At 37.7% G+C, this 18,223-nt stretch overlaps 1 protein-coding gene across 1 annotated transcript in view; it reads left to right on the top strand.

Moving 5' to 3' along the window:
* The window catches only part of UHRF1BP1L (UHRF1 binding protein 1 like), a 71,812-nt gene that overhangs the window by 23,664 nt on the left and 29,925 nt on the right, over positions 1-18,223 (top strand). The window contains 7 exon segments of the mRNA XM_032220674.1: positions 2,211-2,381; positions 3,114-3,294; positions 9,014-9,097; positions 10,078-10,260; positions 10,678-10,793; positions 12,551-12,692; positions 16,289-16,482. Coding sequence (XP_032076565.1) covers positions 2,211-2,381; positions 3,114-3,294; positions 9,014-9,097; positions 10,078-10,260; positions 10,678-10,793; positions 12,551-12,692; positions 16,289-16,482 — 1,071 coding nt within the window.

An 18,223-nucleotide genomic window follows, 5' to 3' on the forward strand; every position in this document is an offset into this window, starting at 1 on the left:
CACACACATAGAAGAGGAACAACTGGAGAAGATAACAAAATACAAAGGCCTGCAGATCGAAATAAAACAACTATGGTAAAAAAAAAAAAGCAAAGGCACTACCAATAATCATATGGGTGTAATTCCCAGACAACTGGAGCACCATTTGAACACCATCGGCATTGACAAATTTACCATCAGTCAATAGCAGAAGGCAGCTTTACTCAGAACAGTTTACATCCTGCAGATGATACCACTAACATCATCAAACATCCACATGTGCCTATCCCAGGCCCTTGGGAAGGACTCAATAGGCAGACAAAATGCCAAACGAGTCTGTACATCTGGATGACTGTGTGACAACTACCCCTACCAATAATAAGCTTGCGGATTACTGGAGAGACCAAATTAGCCTACAAGAAAGACCAAATGAAGACCAGAAGGTTAGAAGGGTTAGAAATGAATACATCAAGAGAGTGAGGATGATACTCAAAACTTAGTAGAGGAAATACCAACAAGGCAATCAACACCTGGGCAATTCCAGTCATTAGGTACATTAGGCTGAAATAGTGGCATGGACTGAAGCAGAACTAAAGGCCCGGGATAGGAAAACCAGAAAAATAGTGTCAATGAATCATGCCCTACATCCACACATTGATGTTGAAAGACTCTACTTACCAAGGAAAGTGGGTGAGTGTTGAGTGTTACAAGTAAATAAGATGTAAGATGGTTGAAGAAGGAAAAATGGCATTGGAAGAATATCTAAAGGATAGTGAAGGAGATGTATTGAAGCTAGTATTCAAGGAAAGCCTAGTGAGTAAGATGCCCTACAAGAAGGCCCAAATGAAGAACAGAATGGAGCCATGGGAAGACAAAGCATTACTTTGCCAGTACTTTAAAAATATAACAGGGGAAGCAGATAATAACCTGGCAATGGCTAAGAGCAAGAAAGTTGAAAAAAGAGGGAAGGCTAAGTCTGGCTGTACGAGACCAAACCTTAAGAACAAATATATGCAAAAGCCAGAATTGAGAAGACATCAGCAAATGCCAATGCCTGCAAAGAAACTGAAGAAACGGTGGATCACTTAGCTGTTGCAAGAAGATCACACAGGCTGACTACAAACAACTGCATGACAAAGTAGTAACAATGGAAGATCTGTAAGAAATATAATTTGCCTGCAAGCAAGAACTGGCATGACCATAAAATAAAGAAAGACATAAGAAAATGAAGAAGCTAAATTGCTCTGGGACTTTAGCATTCAAATAAACAGGTCACATAACACCCCAGATTTAAAAATTGTTGATAAGAAAAACAAAAAAAGTCTGGATAGGAGATGTGGCAGCACCTGGAGACAGCAGAACAGAAGAGAAAGAACTGGAGAAGATAACAAACTATGAGACCTGTAAATAGAAGTGAAACAACTGTGGTAAAAGATAGTACAATAGCAATAGATATCTTGGGTGCAATCCAGAATAACTTAAACACTTAAACATCATCAGCATTGACAAAATCACCATTAGTCAATTGCAAAAGCAGCTTTACTTGGAACAACTTACATCCTGCTATGATACCTTTAACACATCAAATAATATCTGCCTATCCAGGTTCCTTGGGAAGGAGTCTATAGATCAGGGGTGTCAAACTCAATTTCATTGAGGGCCGTGTCAGGGCTGTGGTTGATCTCGGGGAGGGGGTGTCGGGGAAGCTTGGTTGACTGGGTGGGTGTGGCCAACTGGGTGGATATGGCCAGCTTGACGGCACTCCCCAAACTGCTGGCATGTTTCTTCTTAATATTGGGTAGACCAGGCTGAAGCTATGCTGGCCTGATCTTTCCTCTTCACACTGGGTAGACCGGGCCGAATATGAACTGGATGCCGTATTTTTCTGGGTGTCCCATTACATGTCCAAAATATTCTAACTTTTGCTTTTTTATGTTTTTGATGATTTCCCTTGCCTATCCCAGGCGGCTTGTCACCTCCTCATTCCTGATTTTGTCAATCCAACATATACGTAAAAGCCACCTGTAAATCTACATTTCAAACTTTGCTGTTAATTACCTTTTTTATAAATAGTGGCAAGATAACAGGTCAGTTGGTAGCAAATAGAAATTTATAAATTGTGGGCCTGCTTTGCAACTGGGAAAAATATTATTGCTATAATATAGTTGTTAGTATTTAACTGGGATATATATATCAACAATATTTAAAATTGACATTTTTTCTTTTGACAGTTAAAAGATTGCAATGTGGTGGCATCCAAACTAATTTTAATACTGGATGATTTATTGTGGGTTTTGACTGATTCCCAGTTGAAAGCTATGGTACAATATGCTAAATCTCTTAGTGAAGCAATAGAGAAATCAGCTGAACAGAGAAAAAGCCTTGCTTCTGAACCTATGCAGGTAAGTTAATCAGATATTTTGTGACTTAATATTATTGATATAAATTTGTTTAGAAAACTCTACAGTATGTGCTTCTATAGGATTTCAAACATTAGGGGGTTTTTTCCCCTCGAAATTGGTAGCATCAGTTTGAATTATTTAAGAAATAACATAACAAGGGTTAAAATATTTTCTTAGTTTGCTGTGTAATCTTTTTCCTCTAAGAGAGAAGAACCAGTTGTTATGAACGTTTATTATTAGAATAGAGAGTGTAATAACTAGTGTATCATAGGGAACAAAGTTAGAATTAAATTAGTTTTGCATATTTTAGTATTATTTTCTGCTTTGAATCTCTTCATAACTTAATTGCATTAGGTGGCAGAGACTTATTGACTAGACTGCCATCTTGTTATTTATTTTTATTTTTCTTGTTCTTAATTTATTTTGTATTCATTATTCATATTGTATTTTATTGTAGTTATATTTTGAGTTGTCTAGAGTTGACTGGAGTCAGGTGCCCAAATTGAATAAATTTAATAAATAAAATAAATTCTAGAAACATTTTGAATACTACTTTGGGGAAAAAATCTGTTAAACTGCTACATTTCAGCAGTGTCACTCTTGTCATTCAGTTTAGTAGCAATAACTGCCAAATAACTTTGAAGATTAAAATATAATTTATATTCCATTTGAAAGTATTTTTAATATAAAAGCATGTTTCAGTGAAGTTTATTTGTGCTTAAATTGTTTCAGAGTTCCATGCCAGCATACAATTCTCAGGAGATGAAAACTCAACAGTCTTCAGCAGCTTCTGATGAAAATGATGCAATTGAAAGACTATTCAATGATTTTGATGTTAAGGAAACATCTTATCATCTAGAAATTTCTCATTTGGATCTGCATATCTGTGATGATATTTACACCAAGGAAAAGGGCAAGAGTTTTATTTATTATCTTTATGATTGACTAAAACTGTATTACTCTGTTTTAAATTACTATATATTTCCAGTTTATTTTGTTGAAACATTTTTAGGTCTATGCACTAGTTCTTAAATATCAATTGGTGCATAGAAGTATCTTATTTGTTTATTAATCAAACTTAGATTTTTGCCCTCTCCCTGAAGACCACTCTGAACAGAGCACAGCAAATGGATAAAATCACATATGAAACTACAGATAGAGAAGATAAAAATAGTCATGAAGCTATTTAAACATGTCTTTGTTCCCTGGGAGTCCCAGGCATGATAATATAACCAGATTCTGATAGTCTTTTGGTATATCAAAAGGATTGAAAGCTAATCTAATGGGTGGCGGTGGTGGTAGTGGTAGTAAGAGAATATGGTGGGTTGCATAGCTAAGAAAGCATGCTTGGGATGAATAGAATAGGGCAGGGCAGGACAAACAAAACACTTTATCTGCCCAAGTGTGATTGCACACACAAAAGGCAGCTTACATCCTGTGGCTATATCTGTAACACCATCAAACATACGCATCTGCCTATCCCAGATCCTTGGAAATGACTCAATAGGTAGACAAAATGCTAAATCCAGTATGAACATCTGGTTGATTGTGTGACAAACAACAACAATAATAATAACACCAAACGGGCATAGTAAAAAAGACAAAGATAACAACAACAACAATAATACAGTCATACTACATGTGTAAATATACATAGACATTACATATCAATCTGAGAATTAGGTGATCAGCAGAGTGATGGTCCAAGGGGAAAATTGTCTCTGTCTAGTTGTTTTGGCTTGCACTGCTCTGTATCTCCGTCCTGAAGGGAGGATTTGAAATAATATGTCCATAATGTGAGCAATCTGCAGATATCTTCTTAGCTGCCTTCTGGCCCACACAATGTACAAGTCTTCTATGGAAGGCAGGCTGGTTGCAATTATTCTTTGTGCAGTCTTAATTATCCATTGGAGTCTGTACCTGTCCTGTTTGGTTCCTGTACCAAACCAGGCAGTTATAGAAGTACATATGACAAACTCAATAATTCCTCTATAAAACTGTATCAACAGCTCTTGGGGCAGTCTGAATTTCCTGTGTTGATGCAGGAAGAACATTCTTTGTTGTGCCTTTTTAATGATAGTTCAAATGTTAAGTGTTCATTTCAAGTTCTGGGAGATTATAGAACCCCAAAATTTGAAGGACTCTACTGCTGATAACGTGTTGTCAAATATCGTAAGAGATAGTAGAGTAAAAGGGTAAATTCCCTCTCATCACTACAGTTTGAAGTGTACTAAGCTCCAGATGAATAAGTGTATTCATCTGGATCACAGAGCTAGTTGTTCAACCTCCCATCTATATGCAGCCTCATGACCGTCTGAAATGAAGCCACTGACCGTTGTATCATCTAAAAACTTCAGAACTTTAACTGAGGGTTCCCTTGAGGTTCAGTCATTGGTATAGAGGGAAAAGAGCAATGGAGAGAGCACACGGCCCTGAGGGGGTGCCTGTGCTCATTGCTTGTAGGTTCCTGTCTGATACCTGCAGCATACTTTTTATAGCAGATCTAATGGGGTTGGCTGATGTAACTGGTGAGAAGCATTTCCTCAGCTAGTCTATCCCATGCCATAAAGAGCTTTAAAGGTCAAATCCAGCACCTGGAATTGGACTCAGAAGCAAACTGACAATCAGTGCAGCTTGCAGAATAGAAATAGTAACACGTGCTGTTCTAGGAGCACACATAATTGTCTGCATCGCTGCATTTTCTATCAGCTGAAACTTCTGGATACTCTTCACCTAATTACTCTGCTCTTTTTCTATAATAATGTATGTAATAAAATATAAAAGGGATTGAAAATGTTAACAAGTTATGGAGTTTAAACCATTAGCCTAATTAAGCAATAAATAATGCACCATTATTTCTATTATGTGTTTATATACCATATATATTTCTAAATTTGTATTTCTATCTATTGTGCTTTTAGATCATTATATAGTACAAATAACTATAGGCTTCAAGTTAAATTGATGAAAAAGAAAAGATGCAGATTTATTCGAAGATGTTTCATAAATGCTTCTGAAGTTGGTTGTGTCATTTAACAATTCTAGCTAAGTAGTTTACTATTGCAAAAATTGAAAGGCAGAGGTGCATATTCAAGGGAACCATTGATCCTGTGTCTGACAATTCTGAAAATGCTGTTTTTTTTCTATTTTCTATTTATCAATTAATAATAATAGTTCTAAGAATTAACAGTTCTTAAAGAACAGGAGGACAACTTCAGCAAGAATAAGTATAAGTATAATCTTTATTGTCATTGTACTTAAATACAACGAAATTGGTTTTAACCTCACTGGTGCAAAATTATAACAGAAATGAAAAAAGAAAAAAAAAAGAAAAAAAAACCTACCCTGTGCATGGAGTGATTATGGTTGTATTTAAAAGTCTCACAGCCCAATGATAGAAACTATCTTTAAACCTGTTTGTTTGGCTGGCTATACTTTGATCTCTTCTGCCTGATGGTAGAAGTGCAAAGAGACACTGACCAGAGTGTGAATCATCTCTGAGTATCTTCCTTACTCTGCTAAACCAGCGAGATCTGGCGATGTCATCCATTGGTGTCAGAGGGCAACCAATGGTTTCTTGTGCCGAATTGATCACTCTCTGTAGTGCCTTCCTGTCCACAGCTGTTAAACCAGCATACCATACTGTGATACAATATGTGAGGACACTTTTTATGGTGGACCGATAGAAAGAGGTCATCAGCCGTTGTTCCACCTGATTTTTTTGCAGGACTCTAAGGAAATGAAGTCTCTGTTGGGCCTTTCCATCACCAGAGATGTGTTGTTTTTTCCAGGTGAGATCTTGACCATTAAGCACTCCCAAGAATTTAAAAGAGGAAACCCTCACCACACAGCCCTCCTCGATATACAGAGGGGCAGGTTCCTCTCTGTGCTTCCGGAAATCTAGCCCATCTCCTTTGTCTTACTAGTATTTAGATGTAAGTTGTTTCTTGAGCACCATGCGGATACCTTCTGGACTTCTTTCTTGTATGCTGATTCGTCCACTCCAGTTATGAGACCCAACACTGTTGTGTCGTCTGCAAACTTTATTATGATGTTGGATGGATCAGATGATATGCAGTCATATGTATACAGCGAGTACAGGTATGGGCTGATCACACAGCCATGAGGGGAGCCTATGCTGAGCTTCAGCGTAGAAGATGTAAAGGACCCAACCCTTACTGTTTGTGGACGATCCGTCAGAAAGTCTTTGATCCATTCACAAGTGAGGGGAGGGAAATCCAGGTCAGTCAACTTTTCAATGAGAATTCCTGGCAAGATAGTGTTAAAGGCCGAGCTATAGTCTATAAAAAGCGTTCTGACATAATTCTCAGATTTCTCAAGGTGGCTCAGTGCAATATGTAGAGCAGTTCTGATGGCTTCCCCTGTCGACCTGTTGCTTCTATAAGCAAACTGGTGTTGATCAAAATTTGGTGGAAGACGGGATCTGAGGTAGGACCAGTCTCTCAAAGCACTTCATCACTATAGACGTCAGTGCAATGGGTCTATAGTCATTCAAGCTTTTTATGGCTGCTTTCTTTGGAACTGGGATAATTGTGGCTGCTATCAAGCGTGATGGGACTCTAGCCCTGTTGCAGGGAGAGGTTAAAAATCCTTGTCAGGACCCCTGTTAATTGGTTAGCACAGGTTTTTACCACTTTCCCCAATACCCCGTCTGGACCTGCAGCTTTGTTGGGATTTGCAGCCTTCAGCTCAACTCTCACTTGATGTTCAACCAGGGTGAGTGGCTGGAGGTCAGAGGGCCTTTGGGCTGGAGCTACAGAGACTGATTTTTTGACATCAAAGCAGGTGAAGAAGCTATTTAGCTCCTCTACTAGCAGGGATTTAGCATTCGCTATTTTTTTCGTATTGCCCTTATAGTTGGTTAGTTGTTGCAGCCCCTGCCACACCTGTCTTGAGTTATTATCTTCTAGATACTTCTATACCTTTTGTTTGTATTTCTGTTTAGCTGCCTTAATGCCTCTTCTCAAGTTTGCCCTGGCTTCATTGTATTTGTCTTCGTTTCCTGCCTTGAAGGTGGAGTTTCGGGCTCTCAGAAGTGATTGTACCTCTGCTGACATCCAGGGTTTATGATTACTGTAAACTCTGATGCGCTTATTCACTATTACATTGCCTGTATGTTTTAATGTATGAGAGTATAGTGTCAGTGAATTCTTGCAGCGCCAAATGTTCAAATATACTCCACTCGGTAGTCTCAAAGCAGTCCTGCAACTGGCAGAGTGTTCCCTCCGGCCAGATTTTGACAGTTTTCAAGACTGGTGGTATCCTTTTCCTAAGGGAGATATACTTTGGGCACAGTAGCAGAGAGATGTGGTCAGACATACCCAGATGGGGTTGCTCTATATGCCTGTCTTAAGTTTGAGTACATATGGTCTAGAGTATTCTTACCTCTGGTGATACACTGCACATACTGCACAAACTTAGGGAGACAGACTTTAGACTGGCTTGATTAAAATCCCCAGCCACGATAAAAGCGCCCTCAGGGTAAGTTTGCTGCTGCCTCTTGATGGTATCATGTAACTTAGAGAGCGCTGCACTAACATTTGCATCAGGTGGAATATAGACAGCAGTGATAACTATAACAGAAATCTCTCTAGATAAATAAAATGGCCGACAAATGACAGTTAAGAATTTCACATCTGCAGAACAGTGAATATAAGCAACTCTACTCTTAGTACACCAGTTATTATGTGTGTAAATACAAGATCCTCCACCTTTGCTTTTACCAGAGTTGCTGTTTCTGTCAAAGTGGTATGTGGTGTGGTTAGTTAGCTCCACTGACGCATCCGGTACAAGTGGATGAAGCCAGGTCTCTGTGATGATCATCACACAGCAGTCACGAATGAGCTTATTCGCTGCCATCCATAGCTCTAATTCATCAGTTTTGTGGACAAAGATCTAGAGTTGGTTAGAAAAATGCTTGGTAATGCTAGTCTGTGAGGCTGCTTCCGTAACTGAACTAGCAAACCAGCTCTGCATCCCCGCTTCTGCTTCCACTCTCTTTGCCGCCTCCTAGGCCCAACAACAATCCATGGCAGTCTTACTATGTCACTCAGTATATTATGAGACTGCTGGAAGTCGCTGGTAATATCTAATCGACTAGAAGATCCAATCTTTAGTAACTCCCTGTGGGTATAGACTAGTTTTTGCCTAACTCTACTGTGGTACCAGGAGCTCAAAATCGCAGCGTCTAAGCACGCTGCCATCTTGGAGGGGAAGATACATTTTCCCCCACAATGCTCATCTGTGTATATAGGCTAATGAGGGCTAGTACTGTAGAAATTGGATATCTCTCTTTAGTGATACTCAGGCTGTTCTTAATGGACTGTGTGTTATACCTTATGTTACAGGTTCAGATTTGCTCTGACTGTGGTGGTACTCAATTTTTCTTAAATGTAAAGAATTTTCACAATTCTGGAAAAGAAAAGGCCACAATATAAATTTACTTAATCTTGCTGAGTTGCTATTGTTTTCCTAGCAAAATTACAATGCAGCAGATTTGAGAGACACCAAGAAGAGAAGCATGTTGCTTCAAATGAACCACATTACTTTCTTTCCAGATGAAATAAATATGAACGATGACATGTAATATTATGCATTGTATTATTTTACAGATGCAAACAGGCGTGTTTCAGGAGGTGCTATGCAGCTGTCCTTTAGTCAGTTAACTATAGACTACTATCCATTTCACAAAGCAGGTAAAAGTTGAATTCTGTTTTCTGGTTGCAAAACTCCTTGATCAGCACTTAATTTTCCACAGTAAATCTTACATATAATATGTTATTGATCAAAGTGACCAAAGAGGATGCTGCAGATATGAAACTTTGCACAATAAGTTATATTGTATTTTATCCCAATTCAAAAAGATACTTAAATGTTTGGAAATAGTTATTTATACTATTCTGAGAATTTCAGTTAGTCTTAGCGGTTCTTAAAACAGTCTTTCCCAGTCTGTTGGCATCTAGATGTTTTCAGTCATACACCCATCATCTCAGCAGCAACTCCAAGATGGAAAGGATTTAAAAAGAATAAAAAAATCTTTAGGTTTGAAAATAATTCCTATGAAGAAAGGCTTTGATGTTTGGGTCTTTCTTGTTAAACAAGGGTTATTATGATGGAGTAGTGATAGTTGTGGTCATTACAGTGATGCATAAAATTATATATAGAATGGAGAAAATTCTACAGAGGATTTTTCCTATCTAAATACTAGAGTTTAAAGTTATTCAATAGGGATATAAGGATATGGATAAAGTTATCCAGCAAGAGAGTCATTTAAAAAAATATTTCTTTACACAACATGCACAGGTAGTACTTGACCACAGTTGGGACCAGAATCTTGGTCACTATTGAGCAAAGCAATCATTAAGTGAGATGTCACATGACTGCTTCACTCAATGGCCACAATCCCAGCATTCCCAGTAACGGTAGCTAAGTGACAAATGCTGGATTAGATGAATCTTTGAAATGATACAGTAAGGCTTTCCTTAAATTCATTACATTTTTATGGCCTTAATACTGATGTTAGGCAATTACAAATTGGAATCTAAACAAATAATTTTACTAGTTTCAAATATTTTAAAATACATCAAATAATAATGAATAAAATATTAAAATATTATAAATGGATTTAAATAGGTGCTTAAATTCCTTTTCATTTTATTAAATATATGTATTGTAGATGAGAGCTGCAGCCATTGGATGCATTACAGTGATGCTACAAAAACCAGAAGTGAATGGGCAGAAGAACTGCTGCAAGAGTTCAAAGGAAATATTGAATTGCTTAAGCAGGCTGTGAGGGATCACAAATTAGATTCTCCACTTAAATCTCCATTCCAGGACTCTCCACAGCATATACAGATAGGTATTTAAGATTTTTCATTTACATTTACAATTTGTTTGTGGACACAGGTCCTATTGATTTGAATTGATTTGATTAGAAATACCAATACATTTGCTTTGAATAAATTTGGTGTCTTTCATTATATTTTAGTAATCTTTATTCATACTATATTGTAGTCTCCCATGTAAGTATAAAATTAATTTGGGAGATAGATGCTTATAATATAAATAATATTTATTAGGGAAGATAAATAATGGATTAGGTTTCCAATGGTATATGAATTGTGCAATTTATGAGTCAATTTATAGTTTCCTTTCATTGCCTTATAGAAATTTTAGTTTATTTTAATTATTTTTACATTACCCAGCAACATGAATAGAGGGGATTTTAGAAGGTAGCCTACACTGTACATGCTTTTATGTTTTTTATTTCTTGTAGGCAAGGATCAAATGTCAAAAGGAATTTCTAAGACTTTTGTGTCATCACAGCAGCCAAAGGAGAAATTGATGTCTAGCCCAGTGGTAGTTAGACTTGCCGATGTCAATTTTTATCAGGTACATTTAAATAATGACTGCTACAACAAATTAATATTACTTTTCTTTTATGTCCCAAATTATGAGGTTCTTTGACTTTCAATCAAACAGATTTTGCCAACTAATTGTTGGCATAAAGGGATCTTTTGTGAAACTATTTCTGTTAGTTTTTAGTCTTATAATTGGCAGAAAAAATATTTCATTACATTAAGTGGACATTCTGTCATATGCCATTACTTTTGCCTTTCCAGTTTATAACCTATCAGTGAAAATCAGGAAGTATTTGCTGGTTAATTTTTTTTTTAGTTTTTTCCCCATTGCAATTTAATTGGAGAGTTGGCCCATTTCTTAAGTTTGATTTAGATTTGTCCACTACTGTTCATAGGCATTGATGCATACCAAGGTTGGGTTCCAGATCCCTTTCCAACCGTACAGTTGGAACGGGCCCATCGGCGTCCACATGGATGAGCGCAGTGTGTGCATGCGTCTTAGTGCCTCGGTGATGCTGTAGCTGCTCATCGGAGAATCGCATAGGCACTGTATGCACCGTGCGCATGTGCAGAAGCACCAAAGGCTTAAAAGACCAGTAAGGAGCTCAAGCGGGCGGGTAGGCCCTCTGGAGCACTGTACCGGAATGGTATCCGGTGCTCCTGGCAGGCTCTGATACGCCCGTACTGGGGCGTACTGCCTGCAAGGCTGCAACCCACCACTGATGCATACCTATGCTGGTAGGGGGTTGATGGGTTTGCAGATGATTGCAGATGGACTGATGTACACACCATCCAAATCTCAATTATATATTGTATGGAGATGCATGTTTGCATCCTGATTGCCTGATCCAAAATCCTGTTGGAAGGTAGGCAGAAGGCAAGGCACACTCAAATAACAAAATGGAGGGTATAAATTGAAATGCAACAGCTAGGCAACCATCTCCAAATGACAGGTGCATATATTCCCTGAAGTGCAGTATAGCAGGTTTGCTCCAGACTTCATACAATGCTCGGCATGCCTCTTTAAAGATTTCTGAGGTCAGGAGAGGTTTTTTTTAAAAAAATATTACGATTGACTGTATCTTGAGCTTAAGTTATAATTATTTATATTCTAAGCCACCTGTAGAACTTTATGAATAATACATACCACTCTGTATCTGATTATAATAAGCAAGCATTTCTTATGATATGTTTTTTAAATGATGAAAAGTATTTCAATTTATGTACAAAGACATAAATTTGGATGTTAATATAAATATGTTCTATCTTTCTACCTAATGCTTTAAATGATTTCTAGAACTTTTGTATCTATTTCAGGCAATTTAATTTATTTTTCTTATTTGATTTGATTAAATATATAACCTGTATTACAAAACAGTAAGCTTAAAGACATGTTAGCTTAAAGTAAATATGGTACATATAGAAATTATTAACATTAATTTTAAGGTATTATATTTTGTAGCATAATAACAAATTTTTAAAACTCTGTTTTTAACATTATTGGAACCAAACTAGGCAAAGGGCTGTTATATAACTGTTTACAATTAATACATAATGTTTGAAATGTTGCAGCATATTAAGAATGACATTTCCTGGTATGTTGTCTACAAATCCAGTACCATGCACCAAGTGTCATAAATGGCCACAAAAATGATGTACTTGGGGGGTTTTTTTGGGGGGGGGTATTAAAATGAAACTCTTTTTCCTAATAACTGTGAAAAGTGATAGGTGAGAAGTTGTTCACACTTGTACTTCACAAAACCTAAATGCTGAATTTCTTATTTTCAGGTCTCTACAGCAGACCAGTGTCGCCGTTCTCCTAAAACTCTTATTTCTTGCAATAAAAAATCTCTCTATCTCCCACAAGAAATGCCAGCCATTCATATTGAATTCACTGAATACTACTATCCAGATGGCAAAGACTTTCCTAGTAAAATGTTTTCTTATTTTTTCCCCTTTGTTAAAATATTGTAGCTGTTTTGAAAGTAGAATGGATCAGTTTAATGGATTCATATTTAGCGGTCTGCAGATACAGTGAACCATATTCCTATTTGGAAATTTCCTTCAAATAATGGCAATCCCTTTGAATCCAAAGTAGTCTGAATAAGACATACCTATTTGTATACTCATAAATTTTGCAGCAATATAACATAACACAGATTATGGTTTTTTTACATAATTATGTTGGTATATAAAGATGCAGGTATTACTGAAATGTATTTGTTAATTACTTTCAAATTAACAGACATTTGGGAATAATGGATACGTCCACCTCCCACTCAAACCATTAAAAGTTTCTCCAATATTCTGGGCAGATACATCTGAGAGAAAAAAAAATAGGATTAGGTAGATATTGATAAATCAGATGTAGATTTTTTTCTAGATTTGAAAAACATTAAAAATATCTAGTGTTAGATAAACTGACTTTTTACTGCTTTGCTATATCTAATCCCAGCATATCAGAATTGGAATTCCTACTTATATGGAATGTGCCAATATTTTTTTTCAATGAAATTGTAATAGACATGTTCTATCCATTGCAACATAAGAAAGGAAGAGAAATTGGAAGATTATATCATACGGCAGGTTTGACAAAACATTTCAGAAGCAAAGCTTAAGACTATTTACTTAGCACCGATATAATATATTTATCTTGTTTAAAACAAGATTCTCCAACCCCCAGTCCACGGATTGATAGTGAAACACAGCATGTTGGGAACCAGGCTGCATAAGCCATGTGTGAGCACATGAACCTCCATTTGCATATGCATGGGATTAGTTTGTGTGTGTGTGTTATTATCCACTGCCACCCTAGGTGGCTTTTACTGCTGCTAGTCCTCGGAGCCAGAAAGATTGGGGACCACTGGTTTAAAATATTTGATATATGATTTAAAATTCAGTATAAAGATAATGCTTAATTTTTTCACTTTAATATTGTCAGGGCTCTTTAAAACTTATATTATTGCCCAATGTGTGGTAATATGAAGAATGCTTTTATTGTAGAGAAATCCTTATGAGATCATGAAGGGAAAATACCCTACTTTTATAATATCTTTGTCCAAAGATGCAACTCTGTTTACCACATTAATCTAATACTTAAATGCTGACACAGAAAAATGAACTGTTTCATTTTCCACACATGCACGCACACACACACGCACACACACACACACACACACACCACACATCAAGTAGACGTTTGTATAAATGATTTCTCACTAGTAACAGGCATTTGAAGCAGAAGGAGTTATCTAAGTGGTGGTTAAATAATTACCAGACTTTTCCTCTTCATGGTTGCTGCCGCCTTGTTGTTAGTTGCGAAATTGTATCCGACCTGTAGCAACCCCATGAACAATGTTCCTCCAGGCCTTCCTGTCCTCTACCATCCTCTGGAATCCATTTAAGTTCATGCCTACTGCTTTGATGACTCTATCCAGCCACCTCATTCTCTGTCCCTTTCTTCTTTTGCCCTCAATCTTTCCCAGTATTAGGCTCTTCTCCAGTCCTTCCTTCTCATTAGATAGCCAAAGTATTTAAGTTTCATCTTCAGGATCTGGCCTTCTAAAGAGCCGTCAGGGTTGATCTCTAGGACTGACCAGTTTGATCACATTACAGACCGAGGGATTTACAGGAGTCTTCTCCAGCACTATAGTTCAAAGGCCTCAATTCTTTGGCGCTCAGCCTTTCTTATGGTCCAACTTTCACAGCCATACATTGCAACTGGGAAAACCATAGCCTTGATTATACACACTTTTGTTGGTAGGATGATGTCTCTGCTTTTTTGTATACTGTCTAGATTCAGCATAGCTTTTCTCCCCAGGAGCAAGCGTCTTTTAATTTCTTGGCTGCAGTTCCCATCTGTGGTTATCTTGAAGCCCAGGAAAATAAAATCTGTCACTACCTCCATTTCTTCCCCATCTGTTTGCCAGGAATTGTGAGGGCTGGATGCCGTGATCTTACTTTTCTTAATCTTGAGTTTCAAGCCATCTTTTACACTCTCCTCCTTCATCCGCATCAAGAGGGTCTTTAGTTCCTCTTCACTTTCTGCCATTAGAGTGGTATCATCTGCATATCTGAGGTTGTTGATATTTCTCCCGGCAATCTTAATTCAAACTTTTGATTCATCTAGCCCTGCCTTTCTCTTGACAAAATTCTATCAGCCTGTGTCCTGCTTCCTTTTGTACTCCAAACATGCCTGTTATACCAGTTATCTTTTGGCCTCCTACTTTAGCATTCCAATCTCCCATGATGATAAGAACATCATTTTTTGATGTTAATTCTATAAGGTGTGGTAGAGCTTTGTAGAACCAGTCAATTTCATCCTCTTCAGCACCAGGCATAGACTTGGATTGCTGTGATATTGAATGGGTTGCTTTGGATTCGAACTGAGATCATTCTGTCATTTTGGGGATTGTGTTCCAGTATTGCTTTTCCTATTTTATTGACTACTCCATTTCTTCTGAGGGATCCTTGCCCATAGTATTATACCTGATGGTCACCTGATTTAAATTCACCCATTCCTGTCCATTTTAATTAGCTGATTCCTAAGATTTTGATGTTCAGTCTTGTCATCTCTTGTTTGACCATGTCCAGCTTGCCTTGATTCATGGATCTTACATTCCATGTTCCTAAGGAGTATAGATCTTTATAGCATCGGACTTTCCTTTCACCACCAGATATATCCACAGATGAGTGTCCTTTTGGTTTTGGCCCAGCCACTTCACTCTTTTTTGCACTACTAGTACCAGCCCTCTGCTCTTCCCCAGTAGCATATTGGACACTTTCTGACCTGAGGGGCTCATTTTCTGGCATCATATCTTTTTGCCTTTTGGTACTGTCCATGGGGTTTTCATGGCACAGATACTGGCATGGGTTGCCATTTCCTTCTCAGTGGATCACATTTTGTCAGAACTCTCTGCTATGACCTGTCCGTCTTGGGTGGCCCTGTACGGCATAGCTAATAGCTTCATTGAGCTATGCAAGCCGCTTTGCCATGACAAGACAGTAATCCATGAAGTGTTGCTGCCTTATTGTTTGCTTATTATTCATATCATAAAGAACAGTAAGTATTTAGGTGACAATTCATTGTTGTAAAGGAAGATTAGACTGCTCAGGAGAGGACTGTGTTTAAGGACTGTCTTCCTGAATATAATAAAGTCAGAATGTGCTCAGCATCACAAGATTTTTAACACCATTAAAGCGGATGGTAGAATAATTATAAAGGATCTGAAACTAGAAGGAATATCCTAAAAGGGCTAATATCTATATAAAAAGCTATGTATTGAAATTTTTTGTTGTAAATTTCACTGGTGTTTCATTTTTTTTTCAAATCTCATTTCTACTATAGCAGTTATCAAAATATTATTGGAAGGTAAGATCTAGTGCCACACTAAGGAAACCACTGTCATACTAATAACAGCACTGTTTTCGTTGGTACTAATATTCTTCAAGCACCTAGCTTATTATAGCCATAGTGACTCTACTTTTAAAACATTTTAATATAATATTTGTTTTCATTTCCTTTAGTTCCAAATGCAAACTTGTACATTCAACTAAATGCACTACAGTTCACTTTGGACGAGAGAAGTATTCTTTGGATAAATCAATTTGTATTGGATATGAAACAGAGTCTCAGTCAGTTTATGGCCATGTACAAGTTAAATGACAATTCAAAATCAGAAGAACATGTTGATGTTCGAGTTGATGGATTAATGATAAAGGTACAGTTTGCAAAAGCATAACACAACATTGCTAAGTGTTTCTTTCCTATATAGAATGATGCATGCCAACAGTCCTTGTTTTGAAACTCTTTGAAAACTGGAGCCATTTTTAATGACAGATCATGGACAATGTGCTAGTGATTGCTTGGTTTCTAACTTTTATGGGATATTTGGACCTTTCAGATTTTTTAATTTTCAAATTTCTAACATAGCTGAAAGAACCTGCATGTTTTTGAATATATTTCTCAATATAACACTGATACTACAGTGGGGCAAAAAATATTTAGTTAGCCACCAATTGTGCAAGTTCTCCCACTTAAAAGATGAGAGAGGCCTGTAATTGACATCATAGGTAGACCTCAACTATGAGAGACAAAATGAGAAAACAAATCCAGACAATCACATTGTCTGATTTGGCAAGAGTTTATTTGCAAATTATGGTGGAAAATAAGTATTGGTCAATATCAAAAGTTCATCTCAATACTTCGTTATATATCCTTTGTTGGCAATGACAGAGGTCAAATGTTGTCTGTAAGTCTTCATAAGGTTGGCACACACTGTGTCTGGTATGTTGGCCCATTCCTCCATGCAGATGTTTTGGGGCTGTCACTGGGCAACATGGACTTTCAACTCCCTCCAAAGGTTTTCTATGGGGTTGAGATCTGGAGACTGGCTAGGCCACTCCAGGATCTTGAAATGCTTTTTATGAAGCCACTCCTTCGTTGCCCGGACAGTGTGTTTGGGATCATTGTCCTGCTGAAAGACCCAGCCACATTTCATCTTCAATGCCCTTGCTGATAGAAGGAGGTTTGCACTCAAAATCTCACGATACATGGCCCCATTCATTCTTTCCTGTACACGGATCAGTTGTCCTGGTCCCTTTGCAGAGAAACAGCCCCAAAGCATGATGTTGCCACACAACGAGTTGTGATTCAATCAAACAGTTCTACTTTGGTTTCATCTGACCATATGACATTCTCCCAATCCTCTTCTGGATCATCCAAATGCTCTCTAGCAAACTTCAGCTGGGCCTGGACATGTACTGGCTTAAGCAGGGGGACACATCTGGCACTGCAGGATCTGAGTCCCTGGCAGCATAGTGTGTTACTGATGGTAGTCTTTGTTATGTTGGCCCCAGCTCTCTGCAGGTAATTCACTAGGTCCCCCCGTGTGGTTCTGGGATTTTTGCTCACCATTCTTGTGATCATTTTGACCCCCCAGATCGAGGGAGATTATCAGTGGTCTTGTATGTCTTCCATTTTCTAATTATTGCTCCCACAGTTGATTTCTTCACACCAAGTTGCTTGCCTATTGCAAATTCAGTCTTCCCAGCCTGGTGCAGGTCTACAATTTTGTTTCTGGTATCCTTCAACAGCTCTTTGGTCTTCACCATAGTGGAGTTTGGAGTGTGACTGTTTGAGGTTGTGGACAGGTGTCTTTATACTGCTAACAAGTTCAAAACAGGTGCCATTAATACAGGTAATGAGTGGAGGACAGAGGAGCCACTTAAAGAAGAAGTTACAGGTCTGTGAGAGCCAGAAATCTTGCTTGTTTGTAGGTGACAAAATACTTATTTTCCACCATAATTTGTAAAAAAATTCTTTCCAAATCAGACAATTTGATTGTCTGGATTTGTTTTCTCATTTTGTCTCTCACAGTTGAGGACTACCTATGATGTCAATTACAGGCCTCTCTCATCTTTTTAAGTGGGAGAACTTGCACAATTGGTGGCTGACTAAAT

The sequence above is a fragment of the Thamnophis elegans genome, chromosome 7 (genome assembly GCF_009769535.1).
Source record: "Thamnophis elegans isolate rThaEle1 chromosome 7, rThaEle1.pri, whole genome shotgun sequence".
Classification (NCBI taxonomy): Eukaryota; Metazoa; Chordata; class Lepidosauria; order Squamata; family Colubridae; genus Thamnophis; species Thamnophis elegans.